Below are 18564 nucleotides of genomic sequence, written 5' to 3'. Positions count from 1 at the left end.
ATGTAGTCATTCAGGGGTCAATCTGATACACAGTCTGCAGTGGGAATGTCAGGCACTTTACAGGATGGGGCACCAAATAGGGAACATGTCTAATCAAGACACATGCAGTTGTAGCCGGGTCAGTCCCAGGATATTAGAGAGATGAGGTAGGTGAGATAATATCTTTTATTAGAGCAACTTCTGTTGGTGAGAGAGAAGAGCTTTCGAACTACACAGAGCTCTTCTTCAGGTCTGGAAAACTAATCAAGCCATAAGCAGACACTTCAAGCTACATCAGGAGCATTATAAGTAGTGTGCACTAAGTAACTTGGTTTTTCAGAGCCCAAGCTCCAAATTCTGTTTATGTGAAGTTGATGGGAGCTGAGGGCATGTGCCTGAGGGTAGAACTTAGCCCTCTCCAAGTGTGCTACTTCTGAAACTCTCAAGCTTATTTAACCTTGAGGCAGAACTCTGGAAGTTGCTGCAAAACTCATGTGTCCCATAATGTGGTGGCACAGAAATTCCCACTAAACCACTGGGCGTATTAAACTGATTTTAACAATATGGAAACCGAAATTACCGATGACACCAGAAAACTACTGTTTATACAACAGCCAATTCCTAACTCCAAACAAAGTCACAACACTATTAAAATTCATAGGTGCTGGAACCAGAGATACTGGCAGTGCTGCCACACCCCTTGGCTTGAAGTGGTTTCCATTATATACAGGGCTTACAGTTTGGTTCAATAGCTCTCAGTACCCACACTATAAAAATTGTTCCAACACCCCTGCTAAAATTCCTGGTTGATCTTGTAAGTGACACTTAATAAGTCTGCTCTCGACTTTCTCTGTGATACAGTAGCACATGGTTTTATTTTGATTATCTTAAACAATCTATTTTTTGTGCTATCTTAAAGAAGATACAACAAGTATATTTTATTTAATCAAAATTGCCAGTATATAGCTTACTTTCAGATACATTCACTCTCTGCTTACTCAAAATAAAGGTTAAACTTTTCAGCATAAACTGTTGTAAAATCAAAATGTAATGAAAAGGAATAGTTACCTTTAGGAGGAGCTTTCTTTTCAACTTTTTCCTCTCTTTCAGGTTTGTCTTTTTGAATTACTAAAAATCAATAAAAATTATACTTTTCTTTACAAAAATTGCTGTGAAAACTGAAGAAAAAGAGTTGCCAAAACACAGCATCACAGGATCATGACACATCTCATGAACCTGTGTCTATTTCATGTATTTACAGTTTACTTCATATTTCCCTCTTTTAAAAAAAGGCTCTGGGTTGTATGAGTCAGTTACACACATATAAATTGGTGATGTTTTAGCAGCTATCAAACAGAACTCCAAGGTGGCATGCAGATTTAAATCACTTTTCCATGAGGTTTCATTCTGCAACACAGAAGCAGATCAATATTCTACTCTGATACTTCTCTCCTTCCTCTCCCTGATTACCATTAAGCCATATTTTACAGGAACAAAACGGCCCTGAAAGTTATCTTCACTTCATTCAAGTGGCAGCTAAATAACAGCAACATTCTCTTTTAACACATTCCACTCTGGAATGGACATTCAATGTTATGGTCTTTTGGGTGTATGCTTCTTAGCTGATGTGTTTAGATGGTGTTCTTGCCAATATAAGTTCTTGGGCCCCTTTATCTGGGGAAAAAAGCTACCCTGAAGTCTGCTTACTCAGCCTTCATAGGATCTCCTATGAGTAGGGGGAAATTTAAATGGTTTAGAACCATCATAATGGCTCCTACACCACAATCTCTCCCTGCAGCTGGCATTACATGCATTGCCTGGGCATCCCCATGCCCCTGTGATCCCCAGCTGCTGGAATGACCCTTAGCACTACTGGCAACTGACATGACATAGAACAAACCTCAGATAAGATGAGAAGTGGCCTGACACACACTGAGGGAGGGGCAGCTCAAATTAATGAGATGTGCACTAAGCAGATCCACAGGAACTGTTGATGCACAGAATCCTCCCCCAGGATTTAGACCTGGTCTATACTACAAAATTAGGTTGATTTAATTAAGTTGGTGAGGGGTGTGAAAAATCCACACCCGAGTGGCGTAGCTAAACCAACCTAAGTCCCCATGTAGACAGCGCTAGGTGGACGGAAGAATCCTTCCATGAACCTAGCTACCACCCCTCGGGGAGGTGAATTACCTGTGCTGATGGAAGAATCCCTCCCATCAATGTAGATCATGTCTACATTGCTACAGTTGCAGTGGCACAGCTGTGCCGCTGCAGCGTTTTAAGTGTAGGCAAGCTCTTAGAGAGAAATGGAATGGAATGTCTCCCTAGCTACTAATACAGCCAAAGCGCCAACAGTTAACCAAGCAGAACTCTTCACAAAATATGTTGGCCAGTCCCGGGATGGATAGACAGGCAGAGCATACAGTCTGAACTTCATGGAGTTTGGGGTGGAGAGAGTTGGGTTTTTTTGCATTCTCAAGACTAAATTGAATTTGTGAATTTTTATTTTCTATGAAGACCACCCCTGATTTACTTCAGGGTGATTCAATTTTAAAAAACATACTTTTCTAGCTAAGGAAAGTTTGTGCTACACATTTAAGATAGAAGAACTGCTGCATCCCCTCCTTCAAAGAGATACTGGATAGTGGCTGCCTTTTATTATTATATTCATGTTTTCATTCACATTTTTCCGCACTCCCACTTCCTTTTTCCACAACTTTCCTTAGCAGAATGCGATCCCAATAAAGTCTGATTCAAACATTCCAATCCACTGTGTCACTGTGTTTGAACAGCTTCAAAATCAAGCAAAATTAATTCCTGAGAGCCTATTTTCACTCCACTAGCATATAAATGGTTCCAGATCTAATCCTAGTCTGACTAAAAAATAAGGAAGAGACAAAGATTAGAGACTAAGGTTACATATTCATTACAGAGTCAACCTGGGTGATCAGCACCCAAGTCTAAGCACCTAGGTTAACTTAGCATGGGTGTGAGCGTCTGCACTAAAAAGCCCTACCCACGTTATCATGTCCTCACTCATTCTGCACTCACTTGTGTGTGTCTGGGGCATATCCCATGGTTCTTTGGATACACTCTAGGATTCATTTCCACTCAGTTGTGCCAACTGCAGGAGTCGATGTCTGTCCTTTGGAGGGAATTTTGGGAAGGACATTGCAGGACAATCAGCACTTGACTGATTTTGCCTGAGTCATCACAGCGAAATAAGTGGGTACCAGCCAGAGTTAAATCAGAGCCCAGGCTCAGTCTAACTGATATTCCCAGCCAAGTCATATAGCCCTGGATTAATGCACGTCCAACCCAAATCAGCTGTTTTTCTGTGTGGGTGGAAAGGGGGAGGAGTTGTGGCTAAAACTCAGTTATGAGCCCAGCTTGTCTAGGCAGTGAAGATGTACCCTAACCCAACCCAGTAAAGCAGAATCTGATCCCCCAAAAAGCAAAGTCTTTAGGACAAAAGTAAATATGTAGGAACCCACAGTCAATCAAAGAATTATAAATGCTATGGTCAACAAAATGAATTGGTGGAGCAGGCTAAATTGATTTGGAAAGTCTCCTCTCCGAAGTATATTTAAAGATAGGATTTTCAGTTGAAAGAATACTAGAAACGCACCCCCTCATGCCCTGTTGCCCCAGAATATGTGTGGTAATTGGAAGATTCATACATTTTATCCAAGGCATATTTGCCTTGCTAGAGAGGAAAAGTGCAATTTCTATCAGTGAAAAACTGCACAGATCACATGCTAGAACAAAAAGGTTGTTGCAATAAATAAAAGCAAGAAAATTAACAGCTATTTTTGGATATAAGAGAAGACACAAAGCAAGAGATGGTAAACACCATCTCAGAAAAGTCCCCACTAAACTGAAAACTGATACAAGAGAGAAAGCCTTTGTTATAGTCAAATCCCTGAATCCAATTTTGGAGAAGTGGACAACAAGAAACAAAAACACAATACTCAGTTGCTCATTACTCTAGCTATGCAAGAATGGTTCATGGAATGGTTTGTTACAAAACAAGAGAACTAAGCAAGAAATATGTTGTACAAAACTTAAGACAGGAACTGCTCAAGGCCTTTAGCCAAATATAGGGTTGCCAAATTTCTAATCACACAAAACCGAACACCCTAGCCCTGCCCCTTCTCCAAGGCCCCGTCCCCTTTCCCATCCCTTCCCCAAGGCCCTGCCCCTGCTCACTACATTCCCCCTCCCTCAGTGGCTCGCTCTCCCCCATCCTCACTCACTTTCAATGGGCTGGGACAGGGGGTTGGCGTGTGGGCAGGGGTGAGGGCTCCGACTGGGGGTGCACGCTCTGGGGTGAGGCTGGGGATGAAGGATTTGGGTGCAAGAGGGGGCTCCAGGCTGAGGGATTTGGAATGTGGGAGAGGGCTGCGGGTTGAGGCAGGGGGTTGGAGTGCAGGAGGGGGTAAGGGCTCTGGGCTGGGGGTGTAGGCTCTGGGGTGGGGCTGGAGATGAGGGGTTTGGGTACGGGAGGGGGCTCCAGGCTGGGGGGTGGGGATGAGGGATTCAGAGTGCAGGAGGGGGCTGCAGATTGAGGCAGGGGGTTGGGGTGCAGGAGTGGGTATGGGCTCTGGGCTAGGGGTGCGGGCTCTGGGGTGGGGCCGGGGACGAGAGGTTCAGGGTCTCTGGACTGGGACAGGGGGTTGGGGTGTGAGGGGGGGGTGAGGGCCATGGCTGGGGATGCAGGCATCTGGAGTGAGGACAGGGATGAGGGTTACCTCGGACGGCTCCTGGCCAGTGGTGCTGCAGGGGTGAGGGCTCCCTGCCTGTCCTGGCTCTACGCTGCGCCCTGGAAGCGTCCAGCAGGTCCGGCTCCTAGGCGGGGAGGGGGGGCAGGAGGCTCTGCACGCTGCTCTCGCCCACAGGCACCATCCCCACATCTCCCATTTGCCGCGGTTCCCAGCCAATGGAAGTGCAGAGCCAGTGCTGGGGGTGGGGGACAGTGGGCGGAGCCCTGTGGCCTCCCTGCCTAGGAACCAGACCTGCTGGCCGCTTCTGGGACGCAGAACAGTGCCAGGACAGATAGGGACTAGCCTGCTTTAGACCCGCATCACCGCCGACTAGACTTTTAACGGCCCGGTCAGTGGTGCTGACCGGAGCCACCAGGGTCCCTTTTCGACCCGGTGTTCCGGTCAAAAACTGGACACCTGGCAACCCTAGCCAAATAGGCCCGAAGAAAGATTAGTTTATCATCAGAGAAGTCATGCTGAAACAACTACACACTCTAAACAGACCTCCATACCCAAAAAAGAAAAAAACAAAACCCAAATCTAAAACTAATCAATAATTACCTTTTGGAGGTGCTTTTTCAGCTTTCTCCTGTTTTTCAGGTTTGGTTTTGTGAGCAACTAGAAATAAACAGACACGATATTGTACTTATTTAAAAAGACAAAGAGTTCAGATCAAATGAGTAAGGAAAAAACTATTTCAATTGACACCTGGATGCTAGGGCCTGATTGTATGAAGGAGGAACTGGGCACATTCAGCTATCATTCACTTCAACTCACAAGACAGTTCCCAAATTACAGATCTCACATTTTGTGACATTTATGGATGTAGTTCATCAGAGTTCTCATTTAAAGCTCTAGTCAGGAGGAAAATTATGTTTCACTGACATTGCATGATCCTTTGCAAGAGGGCACACTGAAGGCAGCCTTGGAATAGAGTTCCACAGCCTGAGACACCTCACAACTGAGAGTTACATTCAGGGCTTGTCTTCACTACCGGGGTAAGTCGACTTAAGTTATGCTACTTCAGCTATAAGAACAGGAGTACTTGTGGCACCTTAGAGACTAACAAATTTATTAGAGCATAAGCTTTTGTGGGCTACAACCCACTTCTTCGGATGCATATAGAGTGAAACATTGAGGAGATATATATACACACATACAGAGAGCATGAACAGGTGGGAGTTGTCTTACCAACTCTGAGAGGCCAATTAAGTAAGAGAAAAAAAACTTTTGAAGTGATAATCAAGATAGCCCAGTACAGACAGTTTGATAAGAAGCAAGTGTGAGAGTACTTACAAGGAGAGATAGATTCAATGTTTGTAATGGCTCAGCCATTCCCAATCCCTGTTTAACCCTGAGTTGATTGTGTCTAGTTTGCATATCAATTCCAGCTCAGCAGTCTCTCGTTGGAGTCTGTTTTTGAAGTTTTTCTGTTTTAAGATAGCCACCCGCAGGTCTGTCATAGAATGGCCAGACAGGTTAAAGTGTTCTCCCACTGGTTTTTGAGTATTATGATTCCTGATGTCAGATTTGTGTCCATTAATTCTTTTGCGTAGAGACTGTCCGGTTTGGCCAATGTACATGGCAGAGGGGCATTGCTGGCACATGATGGCATATATCACATTGGTAGATGTGCAGGTGAACGAGCCCCTGATGGTATGGCTGATGTGATTAGGCCCTATGATGGTGTCACTTGAATAGATATGTGGACAGAGTTGGCATCGGGCTTTGTTACAAGGATAGGTTCCAGGGTCAGTGTTTTTGTTCAGTGATGTGTGGTTGCTGGTGAGTATTTGCTTTAGGTTGGGGGGTTGTCTGTAAGCGAGGACAGGTCTGTCTCCCAAGATCTGTGAGAGTGAGGGATCATCTTTCAGGATAGGTTGTAGATCTCTGATGATGAGCTGGAGAGGTTTTAGTTGGGGGCTGAAGGTGACAGCTTCAGCTATGTGAATAACATGGCTGGAGTCGACATAGCTTAGGTTGATTTACCCCAGTGTCTTCACTGTGCTGCGTCAATGGGAGACGCTCTCTGGTCGATTTACCCTACTCTTTTTGGGGAGCTAGAGTACCGGGGTCGACCAGAGAGCACTCTGCCATTGATTTAGAGCAGGGGTGGGCAAACTTTTTGGCCCGAGGGCCACACTGAGGTTGCATAACTGTATGGAGGGCCAGGTAGGGAAGGCTGTGCCTCCCCAAACAGTCTGGACCCTGCCCCCTATCTGCCCCTCCCACTTCCCGCCCCCTGACTGGCCCCCTCAGAACCCCCAACCCATCCAATCCCCCCTGCTCCTTGTCCCCTGACCGCCCCCTCCCGGGACCCACGCCCCCTAACCAACCCCCCTGCTCCCTGTCCCCTGACTGCCCTGACCCTTATCCACACCCCCACCCCCTGACAGGCCCCCCGGGACTCCCACTCCCAACCCTCCCTGTTCCCCATTCCCTGATCGCCTCCCCAGAACCTCCACCTCATCCAACCGCCCCTTCCTCCCTGACTGCTCCTCAGGAGCCCCCGCTCCCTTACCCAGCCCTCCCACTCCATGCCCCCTTACCAGCAGCAGGAGCTCGCAGCTGCGACACCCAGCCAGAGCCAGCTGTGCTCCCCATGCTGCCCAGTGGGAGCAGTGGGCTAGAGCGCGGCCTGCGCAGCGGTTTGGCTGCGGGGGAGGTGGAACAGTGAGGGAGGGGCCCGACCGGGAGCTCAGGGACCGGGCAGAACAGTCCCGTGGGCCGGATGTGGCCCACGGGCCGTAGTTTGCCCACGTCTGATTTAGCGGGTCTTCACTAGACCCACTAAATCGACACCCGCTATAGGTGTGTAAGTTAAGACAAGCCCTCATTTTGGTTGGAAGTAGTACAAAGTAACAACAGTCATATAATCCATCATTAATATATGGAGATGGAGAGAAAACTAGCCAGGAAGAGGCCAGGCACTACATGGACTTCTCTTTTTTTTTTTTTTTTTTTTAAGCCAGTAGCCCAAGTCACATTCTGTAGCCCAAAGGTGGTTGTAGAGTTGAAAATTCCAGTGTGGTTCCTCTCTTTACCAGCAGCCAAAAAACCAGTGGCAGTTTTAGAGACTTTCACTTTACAGTCCATTTACATTATAAGGTTCTTAGGGAAGGACTGACTTTTCTCCCAGTATTGAACAGCACTGATCACACCAATGGCTTAACAAAAAAAATAAAAAGTAAAAGGATTTACTAAGGAAAAGGATTTATTGATATCATTGTAAGTGATACATTGGACCAGTAGATGTTTGTAGGACAGAACCATTAGACTGTAAGCTCTCTACAGACACACAATACAGGCCCCTGCCCTAAAAGCACCAAGCACAGTTTGGAGCACAAAATAAATGAGTAGTTCTACCTCAACTAGAAGTTATGGGCCTGATGCAGGAAATTCTGAGTGAAATTCTATGCCCTATCTTATGCAGGAGGCCAGACTAGATAATCATAATGGTCCCTTCCGGCCTTAAAATATATTACAATCTTAGATCTGCTCCAATAGTAATAATAGTAAGAATGCAAACACTGAAGTTCATGCAAAGTTTGACAAATTCACAAATTGTGCCCAGATTGCAATTTTGCCGGTCTTACCACTGCATAGATACTTTCGCAATAAAAATATTGGGGAAATTAACACATTCACCTCATGACAGCATTTTGCTATTTTCAATATGTAAACCCATGTTAAATGAAGATAATAGCAAAGCTCTGTCTCAGGCTGACTTGTTTTTAGAGGGTGAAAAAAACAAAAAGTGGAGGTAAAATAAAAGAGTGTTTAGTTTTCACAAGTCACGCCAAAACCAAAGATGTGATTCTACTAAATGCCAGCTTCACTGCTGGTGAGACTTGTTGACTCTCACTAAGCTTTGTTTATGTGTTCAAATTATTTCAGCCAAAAGCTGTTTTGTCAATAGCACATCCATAGCTGGTTAACCTCCAGGTTAAGACCTTTAAGAACTGAAGGTCCATGAAATCACTGAAATCTAATTATACTGGAAGGTATCTATAAATTTTTATATGGAAAAACAGAATAATCCAGACATACAAATATTACCTTCCCACTCACCTCAGGCAAGTTCTTTTTTTTTTTTTTTTTGATTGTCAGGTATAATAACGATAGGGGTTTTATTATTATAACTCATCAACATAAAGGGCACGTGAGTAGATTTTGTGCTTTGGATGTATTTTAATGGCATTTTCATAGAACAGTCATCTACTGGAGTTAAAAGGTACCAATGAAGTAGTTCATATGACAGTGAGCATTTGGAGAGGTCACGGAGACCACTCAAGATGTCAAAACGTATGCAACATGAGATTAGAGTCTGTAAACAGATGTACGCACCATCTCTAAGGTCTCCCATGTCTGTTTTCATTTCCGAACCCTATCGAAATACAATGTGCCTTGATGACACAACAGTGGTACCATGAGAGTAGCTAATCAAGAAGAGTCAAGCTAACAGAGTTGACAAGTTGAACAACGGCCCTAAGAATGCTGCAATCAGGTAATTTTGTTGTTGTTTGTTTTTTTTAATTATGCAGTTGCTTCTGAAGCCTGGATAAAAAACAACAACAATTTTTATTGGCTACTAATGATAAAACCACCCTCTGTTTAATTACACATGTAATTGTGAGGGCATATTAACTACCGCACTTTATTTTATTTTAAGCTTCTATTTCACAAATAAAAATAAAGCACATTCTTGTGAATGGGTTTCTGTCTCTCACTTCTTAACGCACCCAGATCAGGCAATAATCCCTCCACAATGCACCCACTGGAATATTGTACAGTGTGGGTTCCAATGTTTCGAAGTTAGGCATGCGCAATTGCACCCATGCATTTGTGCATGCTTACTTGACACACACAAATACCCAACATGCACATGCAAATCTGAGCATCTGTAGGTGTACATGACTAATTGCATACCAAACTGGGTATGTGTATGTGAAAACACTTGTACACATCTGGTATGGGGGGCATATCATTATTCAGACATACAGAAATGTATGCATGCACTTGTGTGCCTACAAGACAGTACACACACACCTGTATTTTCAAAAGCTGTTATTTTTTACTGATGTTCAAAAGAATATAATGGTTTACATTTATTTAGCACTGATCCATCTTCGAAGTGTTTTTCAAACTAATTAATTAGTCCTATTCTCTAATACTTATGTTGCAGATCTGCTTATTCCTTATCTAATTTTAAACATTTTTTCATGTTTCCCACCTCACTAACTTTATTTAAATTTTATCTTTGAAAATAATCAGAGAATATGCCATGTTTTACCTGAATACCCATATTTAATATACTTTATACTTGCAGGTTATTGTGTCATTCAAACATACTGGACCTGATTCTCCATTCCCTTGCATCTGATGCAGGCATCGTCACCTGTGCAACATGCATGTAAAATGCAACCAAATTAGAATACTTGGGCCAGATATTCAGCTAGTGTAAACTGGCATAGCTCCACTGATTTCAATGGAAATACACTGCTTCACACCAGCTGAGAATCTGGCCCACAGTGTTTACGCTGACTTTTCACAGGTTTCAAGGACTATATGATATGCAAAGGAGTGGAGAATCAGGCCTGGTGTACCCTGAAAAGTATTGAGAGATCATGAAGAGAAATAATTACCTATGGGTTTTTCTTTCTTTTCAGGTTTTTCTGGTCTTTCAGATTTGTCTTTGTACATCACTATGAAGAAATAAACATTTATATTTTTAATAACAGATTTCACAAACTCAGAAATTAAAATAATTCTACAGTAAGACACAAAACCAAACAGTGACTCTGAGCTGCTAATTTGTACTATACCTGTCTGAATACTCACCGTAACACATCCTCAGAAAACTGCCAAGTGCAGGACTCAAACTCACAGTAAAGGGGTGCTGTGTGGCTCCAATGACCACAACATATCACCTTCAGCCCCCTACTTATTCTGAGGGCAGGCTGCCTACGCATGTGCAGATGACTTTCTATGATTTACCAGCTCAGCTTGAGCCACATGGTAGATCCAACTTTTTCTTGGAGTACCTTTTAAAATATTCCTCCCTCAAAGGGGCAGTGGGTTCTGGAAACTAGTTGAGATCAATTCTGAGCAGATGATATCAGTTTGAGGAAGATCAGAGAAATAGTTACACACACACACACAATGTGCGCAAAATAAGCACTGTAACATTTTGGCGTTGCATGATTTTTTAAGATGGCTGTATCCCAGAAACCCCTTGCTCAGATGACCTCAGACTAGGACCACAAACCTTACCTAGGACCTCTGTGCAGCAAAGTAATTTTCAAGACAATCTGAGTAAGCATATCGATTTTGGAGCACTTAGAAAAGTCAGTTGTAAACCAGTAACCTAGTCTCAAGCTTAACTCTCGTGGAGCTACCGCCTGACTATGGTAAAGCTCCTTTGTCAAACAAGAGGAAACAGACGAGATCTGTTATGGAATGTTAATTCCAAGTATAACTGGAAACAAAAATAAGAAAGCAGGGAGTATTGAGCCTCTTGCTTCCTTCAACAATAGGCTGATTGCTGCAGAATAAGGGAGAATGCGAACTCCTGCTCTAACTAAATGACAAAACATTTATGTGGGTGGCTAATTATTTTCCACGTCTATTCTATCTTTCCCCCACCCCCTCATTAAATATTTTCTTGATCTTCATAATGGAAGATAATTAGAAATTAGAATACAATATTGTGTATTTGCCACAGATTCAAATCTCGCAAATGAAATGTATTTAAATATATAATCATGGACACAGTGGAACTCACAGGGATCTCAGATATGCCACAGTGAAACTGTGTTTAGAGTGAAGTATACTAGCAGTCCAGAATTGTTTGAATGTATTGCAATGTGAAAACAGCTATTTTAAAAACAGTGAACCTCCATTTACAGAGAAGTTGTTCATTAAAAAACAAACAACAGAATGACTTCACAGTAAATATGTGGCATAGCTACCGCTATAGCTCACTAGCTAGACTATTTATTTGGGGCTAAACTGTAATTTGGACTACAGGTGCAGAGAAGTAAGGAGTCAGAATCCCCATTGTACTGCTGTGTGAGCTACCTAGCCCTTGGCTCCAGCTGCACAGCACCCATTTACTTCCCACCCAGCAGTGGATGGAGCTTTGGTTCTGATTCCCAACATACTAGAGAGCACGGGAAGTTCTGTAATTTGCTGTTGGCACAGACCACATAGGTGCTGAAACTAGGGGAATGGGGGTGCTGCCACACCCCTTGGCTTGAAGTGGATTCCATCATAACCTATCCTCCATGAATTTATCTAGTTCTTTTTTGAATCCTGTTATAGTCTCGGCTTTCACAACAGACTGGCAAAGAGTTCCACAGGTTGACTGTGCATTGCGTCAAAAAATACTTCCTTTTGTTTGTTTTAAACCTACTGCCTATTATTTTCATTGGGTGACGCTTAGTTCTTGTGTTATGAGAAGGAGTAAATGACACTTCCTTATTTACTTTCTCCACACCAGCCATGATTTTATATACCTCTCTCATATCCCTCCTTAGTCATCTCTTTTTCAAGCCGAAAAGTCCCAGTCTTATTATTCTCTCCTGATATGGAAGTTGTTCTATGCCCCCAATAATTTTTGTTGCCCTTTTCTGAACCTTTTCCAATTCCAATATATCTTTTTTGAGATGGGGCAACCGCTTCTGCATGCATTATACAAGATGTGGGCATACCATGTATGTATATAGAGGCAATATGATATTTTCTGTCTTATTATCTATCCCTCTCTTAATAATGCTCAACATTCTGTTTGCTTTTTTGACTGCTGCTGCACATTCAGTGATGTTTTCAAAGAACTATCCACAATGACTCTAAGATCTCTTTCTTGAGTGGAAACAGCTAATTTAGACCCCATAATTGTATATGTATACTTGGGATTATGTTTTCCAGTGTGCATTACTTTGAATGTATCAACACTGAATTTCATCTGCCATTGTGTTGCCCAGTCATCCAGTTTTTTAGAGATCCCTTTGTAACTCTTCACAGTCTGCTTTGGACTTCACTATCTTGAGTAGTTTTGTATCATCTGCAAATTTTTCTACCACATTGTTTACCCCTTTTTCCAGATCATTTATGAATATGTTGAATAGTACCGGTCCCAGTACAGACCCCTGGGGTACACCACTATTTACTTCTCTCCATTCTGAAAACTGACCATTTATTCCCATCCTTTTAACCAGTTACTGATCCACGAGAGGACCTTCCCTCTTATCCCATGACTGCTTACTTTGCTTAAGAGCCTTTGGTGAGGGACCTTGTCAAAGGCTTTCTGAAAATCTAAGTACACTATATCCACTGGATCCCCTTGGTCCACTTGCTTGTTGACCCCTCAAAGAATTCTAATAGATTGGTGAGGCATAATTTCCCTTTACAAAAACCATGTTGACTCTTCTCCAACAAATCATGTTCATCTATGTGTCTGATAATTCTGTTCTTAAGCCCGATACTGAAGTTAGGCTTACTGGCCTGTAATTGCCAGGATCACCTCTGGAGCCTTTTTTTTTTTTAAATTGGCATCACATTGGCTATCCTCCAGTCATCTGGTACAGAAGCTGATTTAAATGATAGGTTACATACCACAGTTAGTAGTTCTGCAATTTTGCATTTGAGTTCCTTCAGAACTCTTGGGCAGGAGCGGCAGGTTTATAGAAATTTTGGTGGTGCCAGAACGCCCAGAGCCTGCCCCCCAAAACTCCGCCCCCCAACTCCACCCCCTACCTGCCTAAGGCTCTGGGAGGGAGTTTGGGGACAGGAAGGGGTGTGTGGGAAGGGGGAGGAGGTGCAGGCTCTGGGAGGGAGTTTGGGGCAGGAGGGGCTGTGTGGGAAAGGGGTGGGGGTGCAGGCTCTGGGAGGGGGGTGGGTGGTGCGGTGCTTACCTGGGGCTTCTAGGCAGGGCAGGCCGGGGAGCATCCGCGCGCTGCTACCCCCAGGCACCGCCCCCGCAGCTTCCTATTGGCTGCAGGGGCACTTGGGGCAGGAGCAGCACATGTAGACACAGACCCACGCCGCCCAGGGGCCGCAAGAAGGGGCCGGCAGCTATGTGGAATGAGCAGGCAGGAAGCTGCTCAGCTCCGCTGCACTGCCGGTGGTGGGTGGGGGCCCCGGGCCATTTTAAATCGCCCGGGAGACGTGCGGGGAGGGAGCGCCCGGGGCGGAAGGCAGGGCCAAGGGAGAGACACAGCCTCAAACATTGCTGGAGCCGGGCCAGGAATATTCCTGGTGCTCAGTCACCACGGGCCCATAAAAATCGCCACCTATCCTGTTGGGTGAATACCATCTGATCCTGGTGACTTATTACTGTTTAAGTTATCAATTTATTTCAAAACCTCCTCTAATGACACCTCAGTCTAGGACAGTGCCTCAGATTTGCCACCTAAAAAGAATGGCTCAGGTTTGGGAATCTCCCTCACATCCTCAGCCATGAAGACCGATGCAAAGAATTCATTTAGTTTCTCCACAATGGCTTTATCATCCTTCAGTGCTCCTTTAGCACCTCGATCGTCTGGTGGCCCCACTGGTTGTTTAGCAGGCTTTCTGCTTTTGCTGTACTTAAAAAAAATTTTGCTATTACTTTTTTGAGTCTTTGGCTAGCTGTTCTTCAAATTCTTTTTTGGCCTTCCTAATTATATTTTTACACTTCATTTGCCAGAGTTAATGCTCCTTTCTATTTTCCTCACTAGGATTTAATTTCCACTTTTTAAAGGATGCCTTTTTGCCTCTCACTGCTTCTTTTACTTTGTTGTTTAGCCACAGTGGCACTTTTTTGGTTCTCTTACTATGTTTTTTTAATTTGAGGTATACATTTAAGTTGAGCCTCTATTGTGGTGTCTTTAAAAAGTTTCCATGCAGGTTGCAGGGATTTCACTTTTGGCACTGTACCTTTTAATTTCTGTTTCACTAACTTCCTCATTTCCACATAGTTCCCCTTTCTGAAATTAAATGCTACTGTGGTGGGCTGCAGTGGTGTTTTCCCCACTGCAGGGATGTTAAATTTAATTATATTATGGTCACTATTATCAAGTGGTTCAGCTACATTCACTCTTGAACCAGATCCTGTGCTCCACTTAGGACTAAATTAAGAATTGCCTCTCCCCTTGTGGGTTCCAGGACAAGCTGCTTCAAGAAACAGTTATTTAATGTGTCAAGAAACTTTATCTCTACGTCCCGTCCTGAGGTGACATGTACCCAACCAATATGGAGACAGTTGAAATCCCCCATTATTATTCAGTTTTTTATTTTTATAGCCTCTCTAATCTCCCTGAGCATTTCACAGTCACTATCACCATCCTGGTCAGGTGGTCGGTAGCATATCCCTACTGCTATATTCTATAAGGTTAAAAAAACAACATAAAGCATCCAGCAATCCATCAGCGTTCATGTTGCACTCCCCATCAATACCCAGTCTGGGCTGGGGAAGCTAATGATCCAACCAGTGGACCAAATTCAGTGATAAGTCCTGGTCACGTGCCACCTGAGAAATGTTGCACATATGCTAAGAAGAAGATCTTAGCCTTTATGTTCAATAAAGCCATACAGATAGTTGATGTATCCAAAAGTCCTTTAAAATCTCCCCTCTCCATACAGTCATCCTTCATTATACTTCCTCCCTCCATGAAAATAAATGGACTTTGCAGCATGCCCTGAACATCAACAGATGAGGCTATTTTGGACCAAAGAGGAGTCAGAATGAATGCCAATCTCAAGCACTGGACACTTACCTTTTGGTTGTTCTTTCCGTTCAATCTTTTCTTGTTTTTCAGGTTTCTCTTTGTGAATTACTAGAAATACATAATAGTGACATAGTCATCTCTGTTACATACTCCACAAATCTAATTATTCCTTCAAAATGATAAAGGGAAAGTATTTGCAAGATACAGTAATGGATTTCAGCTTTGAATCACAGGTGCCAGTTTCTCATATATAACAGCAATCTTTCTTAAATTTTTCTATTTGATTACATGTACAACAGAAATATGGACCATTTTTTCTAACAAATGAGTCTGTTTATGCTTGTGAAAATTGTTGGATCGTGTATCTGCACTGTAGCTAACTACTCAGCCACCTTAATCTCATTTGCAGGATTTGTTTTTGGCCCATTGCATAAGCATGTTGCTCTTGGATCCCAATGTGGGAAACTATTTTGACAGCAGCACTTTCTATTCTTAACAGAAAATAGCTCACACATTGCCTTCCAAGCTGTTTTTTATTTTTGGATGTTACTTCAACCAAAAAGACGGATTAGCAAGGGTACATGTCTGTAATAAGAACATAACATCAGAAGAATAGCTGTTTAAAACACAGATAGCTGCACATCCTGCCTTTAGCAGAGAGACTTGATGCCTGTAGATAGCCAGCTGCTGACCCACATTCTTGCATAATAGTTTGGAATCACAGTATCCCAGCTCATAAAGAACTGCATGTAAAAATGCCCACCACCACTACAAGACACCCCAATGAAGGACTAAGTTGGTGGTGTTTCATGGAATAAGGAAGAGACATTTTCTCTCCACACCTCAATTTTCTGGCAAAAACTAAAATACAGTTATGCCAAGTGGATGACTTGTCACTTTTGCACGCATATACAGAACATTCCTGCCCTGCTCTACTCACAATTATTTTTTTAGCAAATTTTACTTTATCAAAAGAAGCACAAATGACGTGATTTTCTTGTTTAAATATTTCTTCCTAAAATCATGACTTGGTGCGTATTTCATTAAACCAAATGTTTGTTGCAAATGTTCCCTAATTTCATCATTTCCTCACAAGTGAAAATGTTAGCAAATAAAATTTCAGTAACAACAAGCAAACAATTTTTATTACCACTCACTAGTGTAATGGGAAGAGGTAGAGAGGCTGGGACTTTTCAAAGCCACCTAAAGGATTTGGATACCCAATTTACACTGTAATGAATGGGAACTGAGGATGGGATTCAACTTTTAGGTGCCCAGAAAAATCACAGGAACAATATCACGATCCACAAAATGAAGTTAGGCACCTAGGCTCCCTACACAATGAATGGGGAAAGATAAGTGCCTTAGAATGAATCCGCAAAAGCCCACACACTAGATGGGGAGCCTTCTAAGCTAACCAATGGGAGCAGCTGTCAATAAGGGTGTGTCCTAAATCCTACTCCTTTTTGGGAGACAGCCCCTAAATTTGGGCTGCAGACAAGTGTCTATCTCTGCTTAGTGGACAGGAACCTCCTGGACTCAGGCAGCTTAGGAGCCTCTTGCAGGAATGAGGAGAAGTGGTGGTGATGATGCAGCTGCTGCCATCCACCTTATAACTTTTAGCCCAGTGACTAGAGCACTTGCTTGGGATGTGGAAGCTCCAGGTTCAACTCCTCCCTCTGCCAGAGGTGGGAGATCACTGTTTAAATCTTAAGGAGAGCTCTCTAACCACTGAGCTACAAGGAGGCCCCACAGCAGACTGTCCCAATCTCTTGTGCTGAAGCTGTTCCACTGTGGATGTGTATAAATAATGAAAGTGATTGCAGCAGGGAGACTGGACCCTAGGTCTTCCACCTCCCAGGTGGATGCCTAACCCCTGAGTCATTCTCACTCTCTCTCCAGCCCAATAACTATTTAAGTATTTATCCATAGTGAAACAGTCATTTGGCCCAGAGAGAGAAAACAAGTGAAAGAATGACTCTGTAGTCCAGTGGTTAGGGAAAAAGCTTTCACAAGGGAGATGGAGGGATTCCCCACATCAGACTATCCAATAGTTCACTGTTAGAGCACTCTTCTGAGATGTGGGAATTAAACCCAAGTCTATCACATCCCAATGGGACCCAATCAGTAGGCAGCCTCTGAGCACAGCTACCAGATTGGGCCCTGTATGTGACTTAGGCAGACTATTGTCCATCTTCCTCCAGAGGGGGAATCACTCTGAGGCTTAGTGAGGAGATATACATCCAGACACATAGAGGGAGGCAGCAGGGCACATGCCTAGAGGCAAAAACATAGGTGTCTAGGGAACTTTTATCCTAAAAACTTAGGTGCCAATCGAGTTTAGGTGCCTATTGGGTTTGGCAAGAGTTTTGTGGAATGCAGTGGAGCCAAAACTGGGACTTAGATGCCTAAGTCTGGGGTTTAGGTGCTAAAGTTTTTTGATGGATCTGGGCCGGGGTGTCCAAATCTCTTACGTGGCTTTGAAAACCACAGAAGTAATGTACTCTTGCAGGCTTTGGGGATTCAGTGTCTGTTTTAGGATGCTTAGTCGTGTAACAAGGAAAAGTAAGGGGGTGTCACCTGTCCTTACTCCTTTTGGCAGGGTAAGGATGTTGAAGCAGTAACAGGACTACATGCTCTTGCATGATGGTTGCATGTAAAAAAGCAGCAAATTCAATTAGGGTGCACAACTTTTCATAGAGCTGTGCTGCCAGCTTTTGAGAGAAAGTCTGCACAATTCTGCAACTGACAGCTTTCCTAGTGGTTGTTCATCCTCTGTGATGCATGAGCTTTTTTACATTTGATGACAGTCCTTGTAAATGCTAGAAAGAATAGCTGAACTACGCAGAACAGGGTGATGACCATTCATGTGCTTTTTTAGCCATCAATGAAATGGCTGCACATGACCTATTAAGACTACTTAAGGTGTCATACATGTATATAGGAGACAAATCTTCCTTCACAAAGGCCCCTTTCACTCCACTTCCCTACGGCATCTCCCTATTTCATGTTTTGGCATCAGAGACCAAAATGAACCTTGAAAGAGACATGCTGAGTACAAAGACACAAATTATGCAGAGAGGGCCTGATTCTCATTTACACTAAGGTCC

At 43.4% G+C, this 18564-nt stretch overlaps 1 protein-coding gene across 1 annotated transcript in view; it reads right to left on the bottom strand.

Annotated features, from left to right (window-relative positions):
* TRDN (triadin) overlaps nucleotides 1-18564 on the bottom strand; it is a 291579-nt gene that overhangs the window by 188532 nt on the left and 84483 nt on the right. Inside the window, exons 7-10 of the mRNA XM_029911016.1 lie at nucleotides 15503-15562; nucleotides 10391-10450; nucleotides 5307-5363; nucleotides 1048-1107 (exon numbers count right to left, since the gene is read on the bottom strand). Of these exons, the coding sequence (XP_029766876.1) occupies nucleotides 1048-1107; nucleotides 5307-5363; nucleotides 10391-10450; nucleotides 15503-15562 (237 nt within the window). The remainder of the gene's footprint in view (nucleotides 1-1047; nucleotides 1108-5306; nucleotides 5364-10390; nucleotides 10451-15502; nucleotides 15563-18564) is intronic.

This window comes from Terrapene carolina, unplaced genomic scaffold, assembly GCF_002925995.2.
Source record: "Terrapene carolina triunguis isolate 2854851 unplaced genomic scaffold, T_m_triunguis-2.0 Scaffold85, whole genome shotgun sequence".
In the NCBI taxonomy this organism is placed as follows: Eukaryota; Metazoa; Chordata; order Testudines; family Emydidae; genus Terrapene; species Terrapene triunguis.
This window is presented reverse-complemented; position numbering and strand designations above follow the sequence as displayed.